We start from the raw sequence: 17650 nt of genomic DNA, 5'->3' as shown, positions 1-17650 counted from the left end.
GCACAACTGGAATACAAAACATTTAAAATGAACACGTATAAAAAACAAAGGCCTAACATGCCAACATTAATCACAGTGGAATAACATGAAACTTTCTGTATATATAAACAACAGCCACAACACTTTTTAAAACATGAACATATTAAAATTTTAACGCTGGTGTTTTTGCAATTCAACCAATTGAATGTTGTAACTCGTAAGAGCAGAAATGCTGCATTTAGATTTGTTATTGACAAAATGTGTAAGATTCTTTTTATATTAACATAGAACAGACTCACTAACAAACATATTTTTAGTAAAAATCAACCTAGTAAAACAGGCTAAAATTGAACATAGAAATCCTCCTTTGATCTATAATATATTTAACTTGAAGGTAACTTGTTTAAACATGAGAAAGCATAATTGTAAGAGACAAAAATGCCAGGGCTTCATTCAGGTTCTTCTACTTTTCTGCCTAATTTCCATCTTCCACCAGACTGTAGGGACGCAGGTCCAGGGTCAGAATGCCGCTGAACATGCATTCATCAAACTGTAGAGAAGAGAATTACTTAGTTTCAGTATTGTCATAACACATAGGAATTTAGGAATTGTAAAATACTATAAAAGTGTCTTACATCTGAGTAGACTCCGTGCAAAGTGTCAGCCTTGGAGAAGAACCCCTCCTTCAGGGAGATGACGATGATCTGCAAGTTCTCTCTGGACTCCTCTCTGATGAAACTCGTCACCTGGGTACAAACAAAACACACACGTGCTCAGTGAAAAGGTCAATTAGCACAGTCTGATATTATATTATATTATATCACACATGTGTTAAACTCAAGGCCCGGGGGCCAAATCAGGCCCTTGGTGGATTTAATTTCGGCCCGCAGGATAATTTCTAATTACTATTAGATCTGGCCCGCCGGTATATTGCACGCACACCTTCACTCAATGCTGAGGGTTTCCTCCGCTCAGAGCCTGAGCCCAAACATTGATGAACCTGCACCCGAGATGAGATGCCAAGTATCTGAACTAGCATCACAGAGCAGCACTGAGTTCAATGGATGTTTCCTTCTGTACTTTCTCTCTCACGACAACAGGGCATGTTTGGTTTGTTCTTTGAGGGAAATAGTTTTTTTGAAGCTGTTGTTGGCCTGTGGAGAAATGTAATCATAAGAAATGACTCTGGAAAAGCTGCAGATAGAGCCATAAGAAATGAATGCAACTGATTATTTAATGTTTAATGTTGTTTTTATGGGCAATAATTTAGCTTTGTTAGTTCCAGGTTTAATATGTGCAATAAGTTCATTTCAATAAGTTCTGCAATAAACATTGAACCAGTCCGGCCCTCGACTAGTAGCCATTTTTTTTATTTTGGCCCACTGTGTATTTGAGTTGGACCCCCCTGTTATATCATATAAAATATACTTGTGTTTATTATTTAACACAAAATGATCTGCAAGCACAATAAGGTTATAAGAAAAGCTGTGTATTTATCACAATTCTCCAAAAGCAGAAGTGATCCCTGAAATGATCATGCATTGTCCATCCCACTCTGAAGCCCAAACATATCCAGTTCAAAATTATATAAAACATACAAAAAGCAGCAAATCCTCACATTAAGGATGTATGTAATTGAAGAATTGGAATTGTTGGTTGATTGATGATAATTGCTGTAACAAAAATGAATGATAAACAATAGATGCAGCTGGTTTCTTACTTTGCCGATGTTTGAATTGTCCAGCGCTGCATCCACCTCGTCCAAGATCAAGAAGGGAGCGGGGCGGAAACTGAGAGACATGAGAGCAGCGAGCCAAACGACGTGGGTCAAATGTTAAAGTCAGGGCCGTTAAAAACTGATGCAACAAGTATAAGATTATGTGGGAAAGTGCTTTAGATAGAAGTATCAGAAGAAGGGGAAAAGGATCAAGTGCAAAAGAGAATAAAAAGGAAGGAGTGATGACGGGTTCAGGGAGAGGATCAACAGACTCTCCAAATTACATAGTTTGACTTTATTAGTCCATCCATCAGCTAAAAAACTCATTACAAGTTAAGTACCCCCAGGCCACTTGCAAAATGGTTGTTTCTGGAATCACTAGTGTCAACAGCTGTGGTAGTATTTATTTGATCTCCTTTTTTAAAGTTTTCCATCTGTCCAGATTAATGAATATCTAGCAAAAACAGATCTTGGTAAATTATTTTAGGGAATAATGGTATGTCAATCTGGTGTTGAAGAATTAAAATTCTGTTTATTTTACGTGTTATCGGTTGCTTTTATGTGCATTTCTTTTAGTATCCACATTCATTTAGATATTTTATTGTTCCTATCCCCCTGGCAAAATATCTTAATGCATTTTATTGTGTTGAAATACGCCATATAAATCCAGGGTATATGCAGGATTCCTGAAGTCAAATGTAAGACCTTTTTTAACTTTCCATACATTTGAAGACCTCATCTCCACTTGGAGTTCTAACCGGTTACCTTGGCGACACACTTCACCTCACATTGACTATATGCAGTATTGATTGTCCTTCCTCCTTATCTTCCAACCATTTGGACGCAAACTTGCATTTCCCCATAACGATGTTGTTTAACAACCGGCGTAAACGGGCCTTCGCGCGCTATCAAGCAGTGAGCGTGAGATGTCCTGTTCAGATGACGTCAAATCCAACGGGATGCCATCAATAAACTACACAGAATCACACTACACACTTACGCCATGATTACATTCAGGCAGACTGTAGAATACAACCTCTTTGGACCATTTATATACTTATTGAAAACAAGCTACAAAATGTCATACCTTGGGAAATGCCGTTTAATACTTTTTAATAGCCTTAATATTCGCTAAATTGATTGATCAACTTTTAATTAATGATGTCAAAATTATCGCGTTAACGGCGGTAATTAATTTTTTGAATTAATTGCGTTAAAGATATTTAACCTATTTAACGCATGTGCAGAATGGCCCGCCCCATACGTGCCACCAGTGGCAGCGCCAGGGTATGGCTGGGGTAGGCTACACCCATACCAAGAAATGGCTTAGCCCCACCATGAGAAATGATGTTAAAGTAAGCAAAATAAAGTCTGCTAACTCGCGCGGAGTAAATTGCAAAGAGAGCAGTTAGTAAGATTGATTTCAGTAGCCACGGTTTTGAAAACTTTTGTCACGTAGTGATCGTCTTCTCAATAGAACATCTTTGATAATGTCTTCTGGTCAATCAGAATCAAGATAACGGCGTGGTGTTGTTGCAGGAAGTCCCGACGGAGAATACTTTTGCTGTAGTACAGGGGTGCACATAACTGGTACGCAGGTTATGTGCGTAATCTCTCTGAAATGCGTATTGTGTCACAAAGCGCATTTGCGTACCGACGTACTTGTGAAGCATTTCCAGAAGGCGGTTAGATCACCGGACGACAGAGTCGGTCTCCGTGTGCACAGACAGGGCTGCTGTTAACGTCGGTCTGTACAACGGAATTGTGCCAAAACTAGCCAACCGGCTGCGGAGGGAGACTTTCTCCCTTCACTGGAGAACTGCGCTAAAACAGCTGATCACAACATTATGTTAAATGGATATATCCGCCTTCTTTCATTTATCTTTCCATTCCCACAACAATATACATAAAGAAATGGCATATTTTGGACATAGTTCGAATGGTGATTAATAGGGCTGCAACAAACGACTAATTTGATAGTCGATTAATGAAACGATTAATCGACTATTCGGACTATTACTGTATGCCTTTCTCAAACGCTCTTATTTAGCCATCAACTTTTAGATTTAGCTTGAGGTTGTTTTAGGCATGTGGAAACTAACAATGAAGACAATAAAGATGAATACTTGATTCAAAAATACATATATTATTAAATTAACAAATTGTGAACAAAACTAACATTGCTTTTTATTTCAATTAAATAAATAATATTTCACATCAAAAGAAACAACAGTGTTTTATCAAATCGTATTAAATAATCTGATGACAGAACTGTAAACAGAATAGCTGAAACTTTAACAAACTAAATAACTCAGTTACCTCTAATCATTAACCCATGTTTGTATCATTGAGTTAACTCCGTGTGTTGCTGCTAGCATACATAACACCTGACGGGGAAACGTTACTCGTGGATGGAGCTACAGAGCTACTAGAAAGACAGTTGAACCCGGTGCATTCCTCCGTCTGGATGCGGTGCACTTTTGATAAATGTTTAGTCAAATTGCTCGTGTCACCGCCCTTACATGCTGAACTCTTATTGCACTTTTGGTAACGAGCATCGAGACGGGTAAAGTTTAACCACACCTCGGAGCGCGTTCTGTGGCATGTGGCAGCTGCGTGTGTGTAAACTGCCCCGCCCCCTCGCACACAGACGGGAGAGAGATCTCGTCTGATCGAAAATACATCATAGACGCATTTGTTTGTCTTTTTGCATATTAGAAACGAGTTGGCGACACTAAGACTGCGATATGTTTTTGTAGCAATAATACATACAGTACCGATAAAAAGACCAATAACGTTGGAGCTTAACGGCGCGTAAAACACACGTGATGACGTCACCAACGAATCGACGACTGAATTAGTTGGCAACTAATTTGGTAATCGATTTTAATCGATTAAGTCGATTAGTTGTTGCACCCCTAGTGATTAATCATGATTCATTAATTTTCGTTTGACAGCCCTACTTTTAATACTTCTTAAGACCCCGCGGACACCCTGAAATCATGAACCTTGTCTAATGTAAAGTCATATAGTGTGTTTTAGGGTTGGGTTATAAGCCCAGTGTTACCTGTGGATAGCGAACACCAGGGCGAGGGCAGCGATGGCCTTCTCTCCACCCGACAGGTTGTCCATGGACATGAAGCGTTTCCCCGGAGCCACGCAGTTGTAGTTGATGCCGCCGAGGTACGGCTCTTCAGGAGTCTCTGCACTCAGAATGGCCTGCAGCACATACAGAGGGATTAAAAGCTTCTTGTTCTTGCTTGTAACATCTTCTGCAATGCCCAATGTTAATGAACATTATGAACCGTGCACACTGTTTATGATTAGATGAATTTTAAGTGCCTTACAAGAAGGAACAACAGTTGGTTGGAAACTTTTATTCTAGCTGTACAACAGTCAACAAATTCAAATGTTGACTTAAATGATATGTATTTTGTCTACAGGTTCCACGTTATTTTATGAGGTTGATTAAAAGCAGTTTAAAGGTCCCGTGTCACGGCCATTTCTACTGATCATATTTCCATTGTTGAGGTCTACTAGAATAGATTTATATTGCTCAATGTTCCAAACTCACATTGGTTTCTCACAGCATCTCTGTATAGTTTGTGTATTCACTCTCTGTCCTAAACGGCCCTGTGAGCCCACTGTGCTCTGATGTGTGTGTATGTGTTACAATGGCGATAGCAACCAGAAAATGACACCAGTAATGACAATAGATAAGGTTGAGGGTGCCGGCGAAACTCCTCAGAATACCGCGGCTGAGAAAAGATACGGCTGAGTGAGTGTGTGTGTGTGAGGAGCTCCACGGATTGGTCCATTTGGGAATGGTCACGTCACCAGGAAGTAAACAATGGAAAAAGAGAAATGTCCAGCGAGGCGTTCTGGGGCAGCACAGAGAGGTCTTCTCTGTGTTAGAGTTTTACTCGCTACAGGGTGCACTTTGAGGGGTTGTGACTGCAGACCGTTTACATGCAGACAAAGCTTCATAACACAAGAGGACGGGTGATAACCAGAAAAGCATGACATGGGACCTTTAACTTATTAAAGCTGCTAATTAAAGTAAATTGTTACTGTTTTGAGTGTATACACTGTAGATGCAATGATCCGTTTGCCACCTATCAGTCTCATATTTTGCACAAGCATGATGATGGTTTTACGTCGCATGTATAGAAACTTGAGAGTGTGTTTCTGTGGTTGAGGTTTTGTTGCTTCACCTGGGCGCTGTTGTTCCTGCAGATTCTTTTATAGATCTGATCGATGACGACAGACACGTGATCGAAGCACTGAGTGAAGTGCTGCAGGCGCTTTGCTTTCACCTGCTCAAACTCCTGACTGCACTTTCTGGCCACTCTGGTGCTGGCTTCAAACACTGAGGGAGGGACAACATGTTAACTTAAAATGTGCACATAGTTATACTATATTTGTATTATATTAAATACACCTAACTAAAGTTTCATTTTGTCACTAAAACTTGATAAATACCGTCGGTCACTCCCTGCAGCTTGTCCTTCACCTCCCTTATCTTCTCCAGAGCTTTGAGGTTGGGGGCGGTGGTGCGCTGCAGAACTCCCTCGATGGAGGACATGGACTCATTCAGCCTCTCAATGTGCGCCTGCACCTCCTTCTCCGCCTCTAGACTCTGCACACACATTCAATGCATGTTATAGATTCATTTCTGATCAACATAGCACAATGCTTTGGGTTCATGGCTCACCCTAAAATCTTCGTCCAGGCCAGAGTAGTCGATGATCAGCTGTGCCTCTCTCTCATACATGCTTGTGGTGTTCATGGTTGAAGTGCTTTCAGTTTCTGTGTCCAGCTGCAAAGGAGAGTGTGTCATCAGGTGATACTGACACTGACAGTTGTATTATTAGGTCCTCAGGGTTTCTCAGCTTTACATTTTCTAAAACAAGTGCAGTTTCTTTTATTAAATTATTTGTTTTTTTCAAATGTGATCATTCAGCTCAATTTAATATCTTTTACTTTTGCCAAAAATGTGCAGGACTCATTTCCAGTCTTTGCTACTAATCAAACCATTCACAAACATTTACAGACATTCAAACACACAATTTGGGGTAAAGTATCTGGCTCAAGGATACATCAAAATGTTTACTGCTAGGGATCGAACCACACCTTTCCTATTGGCAAACGCCAGCACTATCTCGTGAGCCACAGCTGGCCCTAAATGGCGAAAACGACGAGTTAAATCTCTCTGTGTCACACCTGCGCCTCGCTGACCTCGTCGAGGTTCCCTGACAGCAGGACGATGGGCAGACCCTGGATCTTACAGCCGACCAGCATGTTGTGTCGGAACAAACGTTTCTGCTCCAAAGCCGACTCTGCAGACATCACCTCGCGCTGGAACTTCATCAACTCTCTGAAGACAGAGAAACACCACAATAATATATTTTAAATGGTGTTTTGACACATATTTTGGCTTTTAAGTCCTATTTTCCATTAAAGGTCACCTATCATGCTATTTTTAGGCAATAAAATAGGTCTCAGATATATACAAATATATAAAAACATGTCTATGAAGTGTTTTGCTCAAAATACCAAACAGATCACCCATTCTAGCCATGCCTCATATCCCTCTGTTTCACTTCCTGTTTCTAAAGTGCTGATTTGGGGATAAAGCTAGCTACTGTCTAAACCAGGGGTCACCAACCTTTTTTAGGGTGAGGGCTACTTTCAAAAAATAAAACAAGTCGGGGGCTACTTTTACTCCTCTTTCTTTTGTTTTTTGCAGTGTATATATTTAGCACATTTTAACATTATTATATGCTGACCTTTAACCTTTGTGTGGTGTTTGGGTCTGTGGGACCCGTTTTCAGTGTTTAAGAAAAGAACAGGTATGCAATTTAATTATTTTAGCCCCGTTTTTAGAGATTTGGGTACGGAGAAAAAGAGATAGGGTTTTATTTTCTGACGCTGCGTGAGTTCCCCGACGCACCGGGGACACATGTTTATGTATAAAAGACATCACAAAGTGCATTTAGCACGATAGGTCCCCTTTAATGTACAACATGTCAGCACAGTTAGAGGTGTAGGAGGTGGAGTTACTTGTTGATCCCTTGGAGGCTCTGGGTGTTCAGGTCCAGCTCAGCTTTGGCAGCGGCCATCTGGCTCTTCTTGGCCAGCAGCTGGTTCTTCAACTCCAGATCTTTGCTCTGACTCTGCTCCACCGCAACCAGCAGCCTCTCCTCCTCCTGGGGGGGGAGAGGAGTAATTTCACATGCAGAAATATTCCTAAATACATTTGTTTTTAAATCTCATTTGGAGGAAAATATATATTCCATGAGGAGGTGGGTATTCCATAGGGCTGCAACAAACGACTAATTTGATAATCGATTAATGAAACGATTAATCGACTATTCGGACTATTACTGTATGCCTTTCTCAAACGCTCTTATTTAGCCATCAACTTTTAGATTTAGCTTGAGGTTGTTTTAGGCATGTGGAAACTAACAATGAAGACAATAAAGATGAATACTTGATTCAAAAATACATATATTATTAAATTAACAAATTGTGAACAAAACTAACATTGCTTTTTATTTTAAATTAAATAAATAATATTTCACATCAAAAGAAACAACAGTGTTTTAACAAGTCGTATTAAATAATCTGATGACAGAACTGTGAACAGAATAGCTGAAACTTTAACAAACTAAATAACTCAGTTTCCTCTAATCATTAACCCATGTTTGTGTAATTGAGTTAACTCCGTGTGTTGCTGCTAGCATACATAACACCTGACGTGGAAACGTTACTCGTGGATGGAGCTACAGAGCTACTAGAAAGACAGTTGAACCCGGTGCATTCCTCCGTCTGGATGTGGTGCACTTTTGCTAAATGTTTAGATAAATTGCTCGTGTTACCGCCCCTTACATAAACACTATTGGCAACGAGCATTGTCCGCCTCAAGACGGGTAACATTTAACCACACCTTGGAGCGCTTCTCTCCGCCATCCCCGCCATGTGTTGCTGCTTGTAGCAGCCGCGTGTGTGTAAACTGCCCCGCCCCCTCGCACACAGACGGGAGAGAGAGATCTTGTCTGGATTGGAAAGATCGAAAATACATGATAGACGCATTTTTGTTTCTTTTTGCATATTAGAAACGAGTTGGCGACACTAAGACTGCAATATAATGTTTATGTAGCAATAATGCCGTTAAAAACTGTGCAATATATACCAGGCTGCTAAATCCTCAGAACTGTTACAGGATGTGTATTTTGTATAATGTGTAACTTCAATACTTTTTCATGCACGCTTTAGTAACATTAAGCTGTCTTTGGCTCTTTTCTGCTGTAGCAATGTACATTTCCCCTCTGTGGGACGAATAAAGGGATTCTGATTCTACAGGAGGCAGTTTGACGATAGCAACACAGGATGAAAGCCTGAGATGACTACCTTCTTCAGCTCGGCCATGGTTCTCTCCTCCTTGTCGATGGTTTCCTCCATTTTGTGGAGCTTATTCTTCTGCTGCTCCAGTTGTTCTTGTTGGTACTCCAGCTGTGCGTTCAGGCGAGTGCACTGACTTTCAAACTCCAGGCTAAAAGAAGACAATGTAAGGTGTTTAGGTAGTAACACACATGAAGAAAATCATGCATACAAATAATACTTAGACACACAAGATTATTCTGAACAGGAAGATATACATTATGTTATGTACATTATAGCTTAAAGGTAGGGTAGGTAAGAATGGAGAAACCAGCTCGAGTGCGCTAGAATTTGAAAATACACAGCCACAAAAATCTGCCCCTTCCTCACAGAGCCCCTCCTCCAACACACACGAACGCACACATGACCAATGAGGGCACGAGATAAGTGTGTGCACAGATGGAAGGCTGACAGGCAGGTAGGCCATCCAGTTACTTTAGCCGGGCCGGCTCAGATGATTGGTCGTGCTTTTTACAGCGCTACGGCTTCCACTGATGAAATGTTTTTATGTATTTGTTGTCAAAGCATTTAAGATATTCATTGCTATCGGGATGTTAAGAGCATTCCATGGAATATAACAAGTGTTTCTGAAGTGAATTACCTACCCCACGTACTGTCACATTATATTTAGAACACTTAGTATCTTAGTAAAGATCTTCTCAGAAGTTAAATCAATAAATGAAAACTTGCAAGGAACTTTATAAAATATGAAAATGTGACTGTGTGTTTTTCGTACCGTTTATTGTCGATCTCGGTCTGATGTTTCAGGTTCTCCTGCTCGTACTGTCTGATGTTGTCCACTCCGATCTCAGCACAGAAGTCAGAAAACACCAAGTCCTCCATCTGAGTATTTACACAGTTAAAGTCAAGACAAGCAAACGTTATTCATTGAGCCAAAATCTATCCTTAGACCCTTCAGATAAGAGAAACAGTTTCAAAAGAAACCTCAGGAAGAGTAACAGGAAGGGTGGAGGAGGAAGGGGTTCTGTCCATGGATGTATAATAAGAACTGGATACAGCGTGGGAGGCGGGGCCTCGTTCATTCCTGAGAGTTGCTCATTGGCGCATGAAGACAAAATGGCCCAACTTTTGAGAGAGCGAAACGTCACGAAAGTATTCATATAATCCGTTCTTATTGTGCATCCATGGGTAAAGGTAAAACTCATGTAGTACTGAACACGTCACATGAACGTGCCGGGCGGCGCGGTCCCGTGGGTTGGATGCGCGTTCATAATGCCGAGGAAAATAACTCTCAGAATAACGTTATTAGCACATTTTACAACTTGAGGACCGAATGTTTTTAATAAGGGCTATACAAGTGTTCATACTGGGTAGTTTATTTAGTTAAAAAATGTTAGTCAATGGGAAAAGTGTTTCCGGGCCCAGCGACTGATACGGAAGTGTAGTACCGCCGTTTGGCCACAACGAATATTTTCCTCAGAATCCGGCACACTTCCTGGGGGCTTGGTTCTGTCCCTGGACACAGACATATATTACATGTTGTGTGTACAGAAAGGACTGTAAATAATAAATATATGAGAAAATATTAGGGGTGCACCGAATGGGAAATTCTTGGCCGAAACCGATACCGAAAATGATTAATAGAAATATATATATATATAATGTATACATTTTTTACCAATGTTGTTCAGCTACCTGATTATGGAAATAGACATGATTATGGCAAAACTTAACTTAAATAATAATCACTATTATGGGTCCATACAACATTTATTCAGCACTTTTGAATGCATACAGTACATTTATTTTCTCTGTAGGATAACTACAACAAAGTGCATTCAGAACAAAGCCAAGGGGCTTTAAAACTGCATAAACATCTAGGCCAGTAGGCCTACAACAAAATAGTGTAAATAAAGACTGTAACAGCCAGGCCTTCAACAACAACAAATGCACCTATAAGTGCATGCATACAAATGTGCAAACTGGATAAATCCACATGAATGTAACTATAGTATTTACAAATGAAATTACAATTGAATTTCAAGAATCTGTAAATAAGGCCTCATAAACAAAGTAGTAAACATTGTATAAAGATACATAAAGTGAAAACTGGATACTTTTCAAAAAGGTCCGCCACAGAAGGAGTCGGGGTGCTGGGAAGGACTTTTTTTTCCTGTGCGCTGGTGATTTCATCATACTCCGCATATTTGTCCGGGTGTTTAGATTTCAAGTGGTGGAGTAATCCCGAAGTGCTGAAAGTCTTTGCAGTTACACCCCCTCGAGAAATGTCAGCTGAACACGTTTTGCAAATCGCAATCCGCGCCTCTTTCTCTGATATTGTGAAGTATCTCCAAGCGGCAGACATGTTGGCTGTGAGCCAGCCGCGAGCATGGTCGCCGCGTCTTCATTACGTCATCACAACAACACGTTTAGGTTACCAACGTAAGCCTGTTCTGACATTCGGTGATATTTTTTCGGTGCTAAAACCCTTTCGGCCGAAAGGGCCTTTTTAACCTTTTTCGGCCGATAATTTTCGGTGGCCGAATATTCGGTGCATCCCTAGAAAATATTGATCTGGGAGGACATCCAGCAACATCTTAAGTACATGCAGCTAGTCATTAGATAATGGTTCATACACGATTTAGCATCTAAGTATGCAAATGTAGCACTGGAGAAAAACTAAATAGGTGTTTAAAACCCTTTATGCACTCTGTTGTATATCATTTCTTCTAACCCAAAACCCCTTTGAAGATAAGATAAGACTTTATACATCCCGAAGAAATTGTTGTGCCAGAGTAACACAAATACAATAAACACAGCAGCATAATAGTACAACTGTACACTAATCGTGCAGTAAAAAGAGAAATTAAATATCTACAGGAAACAGGAAACATAGGCGCTCACATAATTAATGTACCAGTATTTTATTAGTGCAAAAAAACGTAGTGGCAGATACGTAATTGCACGTTATCATAGCACATTATTAATAATAATAATAATAGTATTGCACATGTTATATAGCAGCGAGTAGGGTTGCATATCGTTGACTTTTTTACGATACCGATACCACTGAACGACACCGATACTCAACCGATACATATCGTGATACTTTCATGTTGCATAAGGGAAAAATGTAATCATCCTGCAATTACTCCCATGAAGCGCTTTATGATATAGTTAACATGTGAAATTAATATTAAATTCAATTGTGGGACTTTTAGTACTGAACAAACAATGAAAAACACGTTATCTATGAAGAAAACAGATTCTGCAATATCATTTATAACAACCATCAGGCGTGAATAACACCTTGTCAATGGAAAAATAAAATAGCACCAGTATAATCAACATTCAACCTGAGATTTCGACTGACCAGAGAACACATAAAGGATCATGAGATCTCGGCATTGCACATAAAACAAATAACATCATTAAAATCAACATTTGCCTGATGAAAGAAAACAAATCCCATCACAGTTCAGTTTTGTGCATCTGCTCTCTCTGGATCCAAACGGGCGCTTTCACCGCGTAGGATATCACCTGCTGAACTGAACACTCTCTCGCTTGGCACGCTGCTTCCCTGAACACAAAGGGACTTGGTTGCCATACGAGACAGCATTGGTTGGAGGTTGGATGTGTTGCCGCCTTTTCCAGAAATAAACTTCTTGCAGTGGTTACAGACCTCACCATCAGACTGGCAGTGGTTACAGACCTCACCATTCAGACTGGCAGTGGTTACAGACCCACCATTCAGACTGGCAGTGGTTACAGACCTCACCATTCAGACTGGCAGTGGTTACAGACCCCACCATGCAGACTGGCAGTGGTTACAGACCTCACCATTCAGACTGGCAGTGGTTACAGACCTCACCATTGAGACTGGCAGTGGTTACAGACCCCACCATTCAGACTGGCAGTGGTTACAGACCTCACCATTCAAACTGACAGTGGTTACAGACCCCACCATTCAGACTGGCAGTGGTTACAGACCCCACCATGCAGACTGGCAGTGGTTACAGACCTCACCATTGAGACTGGCAGTGGTTACAGACCCCACCATTCAGACTGGCAGTGGTTACAGACCTCACCATTCAGACTGGCAGTGGTTACAGACCCCACCATGCAGATTGGCAGTGGTTACAGACCCCACCATTCAGACTGGCAGCGGTTACAGACCTCACCATTCAGACTGGCAGTGGTTACAGACCTCACCATTCAGACTGGCAGTGGTTACAGACCTCACCATTCAGACTGGCAGTGGTTACAGACCTCACCATCAGACTGGCAGTGGTTACAGACCCCACCATTCAGACTGGCAGTGGTTACAGACCTCACCATTCAGACTGGCAGTGGTTACAGACCCCACCATTCAGACTGGCAGTGGCTACAGACCTCACCATTGAGACTGGCAGTGGTTACAGACCCCACCATTCAGACTGGCAGTGGTTTACAGACCCCACCATTCATGATTGGCAGTGGTTACAGACCCCACCATTCAGACTGGCAGCGGTTACAGACCTCCACCATTGAGACTGGCAGTGGTTACAGACCTCACCATTCAGACTGGCAGTGGTTACAGACCTCACCATTCAGACTGGCAGTGGTTACAGACCTCACCATCAGACTGGCAGTGGTTACAGACCCCACCATTCAGACTGGCAGTGGTTACAGACCTCACCATTCAGACTGGTAGTGGTTACAGACCCCACCATTCAGACTGGCAGTGGTTACAGACCTCACCATTCAGACTAACAGTGGATACAGACCCCACCATTCAGACTGGCAGTGGTTACAGACCCCACCATTCAGATTGGCAGTGGTTACAGACCCCACCATTCAGACTGGCAGTGGTTACAGACCTCACCATTCAGATTGGCAGTGGTTACAGACCCCACCATTCAGACTGGCAGTGGTTACAGACCCCACCATTCAGACTGGCAGTGGTTACAGACCTCACCATTCAGACTGGCAGTGGTTACAGACCCCACCGTTCAGACTGGCAGTGGTTACAGACCTCACCATTCAGACTGGCAGTGGTTACAGACCTCACCATTCAGACTGGCAGTGGTTACAGACCCCACCATTCAGATTGGCAGTGGTTACAGACCCCACCATTCAGACTGGCAGTGGTTACAGACCCCACCATGCAGACTGGCAGTGGTTACAGACCCCACCATTGAGACTGGCAGTGGTTACAGACCCCACCATTCAGACTGGCAGTGGTTACAGACCCCACCATTGAGACTGACAGTGGTTACAGACCCCACCATGCAGACTGGCAGTGGTTACAGACCTCACCATTCAGACTGGCAGTGGTTAGACCTCACCATTGAGACTGGCAGTGGTTACAGACCCCACCATGCAGACTGGCAGTCGTTACAGACCCCACCATTCAGACTGGCAGTCATATGCAGCCACAATTTAGATTTTCAGAAGTGACTCGATTGCGGAGTTTCACGGCGAAATTGACATCGTAATTCCGACGGTTTGGGTGCGAGTTTAAGGATATTACGCCTCACTTTTATATAAAAATAAATAAAGTATCGAAAACCGGATCTGATTTCGGTTAGGTATACCGTGAGTGTTTTGTAATGATGGTAATGATATTTATATTGCAATTAATTTAACTTAAGCGGTGGAGACACCAACCTGATTCTATTTAGCTTAATTTAACATTTAACCAATTTAGTAGTGGCATGAACTCACTGGCAGCGTCAGCATAATGAACACAGACAACAGACAAGTTGGAGAAGATGCTTAGTCAGCCGTACCTGGTCGACCCGCTCTCTGATCTTCCCCTTCTCTGCGTCCTTTGTCTCCACGCTCTCCTGCTGCATTTGGATCTGACAGTCCAGGTTTGTTAACTCACTCTCCATACGAGAAATCTCCTGAGAACAACCAGCAGGAGATGATAAGACAAAAATACTGTTGACGATCTTCGCTCCTGTGTCACCCTTATACAAAACATTCTTGTAAAACCATTATGATTTTAAGCGATGGGATAAAAGGGGGCTCTAATTGACATGTACACATAGAGTAGGGTCATGGCACAGTACAATCACATTATGGTATTACATTTGAGAAGACCAGAGTTCAGAGACCCTACCGCTTGGCATTTAAGGATGTCTTTCTTCCTAATGATATCCAGGTCAGTTTTGGCGTATTTGAGGCGAGTCTGAACGCCCTGAGCCTGAGCAACGACCTCCTTCAGGTCTGAGTCCTTCCGCTTCAGCTTCATCAAATCCTGTCACAGGATAAAAACACAGAGTGAAGGTTAATAACAATTTAATAATAGAAGTAATTAACTACTCCCTCGAGTTTCATGGCATGATTTTCCATCATATTTGCCACTTTGTGTGTGTACTAGGGATGTAACGATATACCGAATATCGCGGTAAATAAACGTCCCAATACCGTCGTGAGACTGACAAAATCTACGGCGATTATTTTTAAATATTTTTTTTTAAGCCTTTATTTAACCAGATGGTCCCATTGAGATCATCGATCTCTTTTTCAAGAGAGACCTGTCCAACAAGGCAGCAAGTAGGTTACAACATGAACATAAAACAACAGAACACAAAAGGACATCGTATTTACAGGGCTACATTTACATACCTAGAGACATTGACAAGTACCAACAGTATATTTATATCTCGCCCTGTCAATAAGCCTCACCTTCTTGGCAAAAACTGTATTGTTTTTGAAGTGGTGGAGAGACAATGCAGTTTTACCCACTGCTGTCACCCATGGCCAAAGCATATCTCTCCTCATCCCACTGAGGTGGCGTTAGACTTTTTCGCTGTCCGTCATTTTGACAGACAGGATCGTAAAATGTCCGTCATAATCCCTTATTACCCGTCAGGTCTGAACAGTTCACAAGAGAGCACGCTCGTGAACTGTCAATGGGGGGGGGGCGGTGTTATGCAAACAGCGTAAAGCAAAACCTCCCAGACATGTGTTGATCTGTACGGCAAAGTACGGTTTGGAAACTATATCATTTACTTTTAGAGGGCATGCATAACACGGCATAACACCAGAGCCTCGCTGCGGGGAAACGTTGGCGCTGTTCCGAGTTTGTTCTAATCTGTCAAAATGACAGACTGCTTTCAGATTTTTCCGTCATTGATAAATAAAATATTCGGTTAACGCGGACCACTGCTGTCTCAGCAACATCAGTACCAAGCGAGAGAGTTTTTTTCCAGAGCAGGGGATATTGTAAATGCCCCAAACATCCCAGCTTATAAATACCTGGAAATGTGGACATTCTCATATTCCTAAAAACCTGTCTGATGATGCTGAGTGAGTGACTAGTGAGTTTTGAGCTGAGTTACTTGAAAAACTAAAGTGAAACTTGATTTATTTTATTGCAGGGTCTGATTATTAAATGTCCTTGTTATTTGTGAGATGCAGTGGCACAAAGAAAATGCCCTACTTTGTTTGGGTACTAGTAGGTACAAAAACCACTGGTTTTCTTTGTTCCAGTCTGTTACTGTCACTTTGTTTTTGACACTTTAAAATACTGCTATCCTACTAAAATGCTGTACAAATCAGATTTATTATGTAATAAAGAAACATTTTCAGAGTAAAAAAAAAGTTTATTGAAAAAAAAAAAATTGAATGTTTTTTTTTTTTCTTTTATTATTCAATATCGCGATAAATACCGTACCGTGGACTTGTTATCGCGATATTATCGTACCATGAGTTTTTAGTATCGTTACATCCCTAGTGTGTACTCACGCGCATCTCTGCTGTCAGCTGGTCCTTGCGTTCCTTCAGCCGCAGCATGTCCTTCTCGTCCCAGCCACGAGCTTTGGCCCGCAGGTCGCTGGAGCCTCCAGAGATCATGCCTGATTTTGAAAACAGCGTCCCGTCCAGAGAGACTGTCTGCAGGAAACACATCTGATTACACGTCTGCTGGCCTTATATGTTACCCAGTAAGCAGTGACTTGTTTGCTGTCAATAGAACCGTTGCTTTACTTTGCAAGGTTGCCATGAATTGGGCTAATTCAGAAGAAAACAACAACAAACTGATTTGGAGGAGATGGCTTTTGTGGATCAGGAAGTAAAACATAATAGACAGATTGCTCTAGTAGATTTGTGACTTCATAATCTTAGAGAATATCCAAGTGTTTTTCTTATTATTAGAGATGCTCCGATCGATATCGGCCGATACTCACTCTCTGCCGATCGATCGGTGCTCTCAAAAAAGGCCGATCGCGAGAGCCGATCGCATGACGTAAAATACATGACGCTTTTCAGTGTGCGGCAAAACAAACTCGCCAAATGGCTTCACCGGTCTGGCTGTATTTTAAGGTGTCCGAAAATGACAGTAAAATAGCGGTATGCAACGTGTGTGAAGCAGAAATCCTGCAGCTCCGCCCACTGTGACGGACCAGTGAGAGTTAGACCTAACACACTTAGCTATTTTATCTACCTCTGGAACAAGCTAAACTAGTTATACATATATTTATTCTTCACTCTCGGGTCACTCATTACTGGATCAGTGAGCTGCATGAGACGATACTGACAGGCTGTCAGGAGAGAGAGGGA

At 41.7% G+C, this 17650-nt stretch overlaps 1 protein-coding gene across 1 annotated transcript in view; it reads right to left on the bottom strand.

Annotated features, from left to right (window-relative positions):
* Positions 1–9: 9 nt before the first annotated feature.
* smc1b (structural maintenance of chromosomes 1B) overlaps positions 10–17650 on the bottom strand; it is a gene marked incomplete in the record, with an annotated part of 21730 nt that continues 4089 nt past the window's right edge. Inside the window, 14 exon segments of the mRNA XM_034205563.1 lie at positions 10–529; positions 615–725; positions 1700–1769; positions 4764–4915; positions 5911–6065; positions 6179–6335; positions 6411–6515; positions 6920–7073; positions 7760–7905; positions 9110–9251; positions 9876–9982; positions 14872–14988; positions 15207–15344; positions 16838–16984. Coding sequence (XP_034061454.1) covers positions 455–529; positions 615–725; positions 1700–1769; positions 4764–4915; positions 5911–6065; positions 6179–6335; positions 6411–6515; positions 6920–7073; positions 7760–7905; positions 9110–9251; positions 9876–9982; positions 14872–14988; positions 15207–15344; positions 16838–16984 — 1776 coding nt within the window.

The sequence above is a fragment of the Gymnodraco acuticeps genome, unplaced genomic scaffold, assembly GCF_902827175.1.
Source record: "Gymnodraco acuticeps unplaced genomic scaffold, fGymAcu1.1, whole genome shotgun sequence".
Classification (NCBI taxonomy): Eukaryota; Metazoa; Chordata; class Actinopteri; order Perciformes; family Bathydraconidae; genus Gymnodraco; species Gymnodraco acuticeps.
The sequence above is the reverse complement of the archived record's forward strand: the minus strand, read 5'-3'. Positions and strand labels throughout refer to the sequence as shown.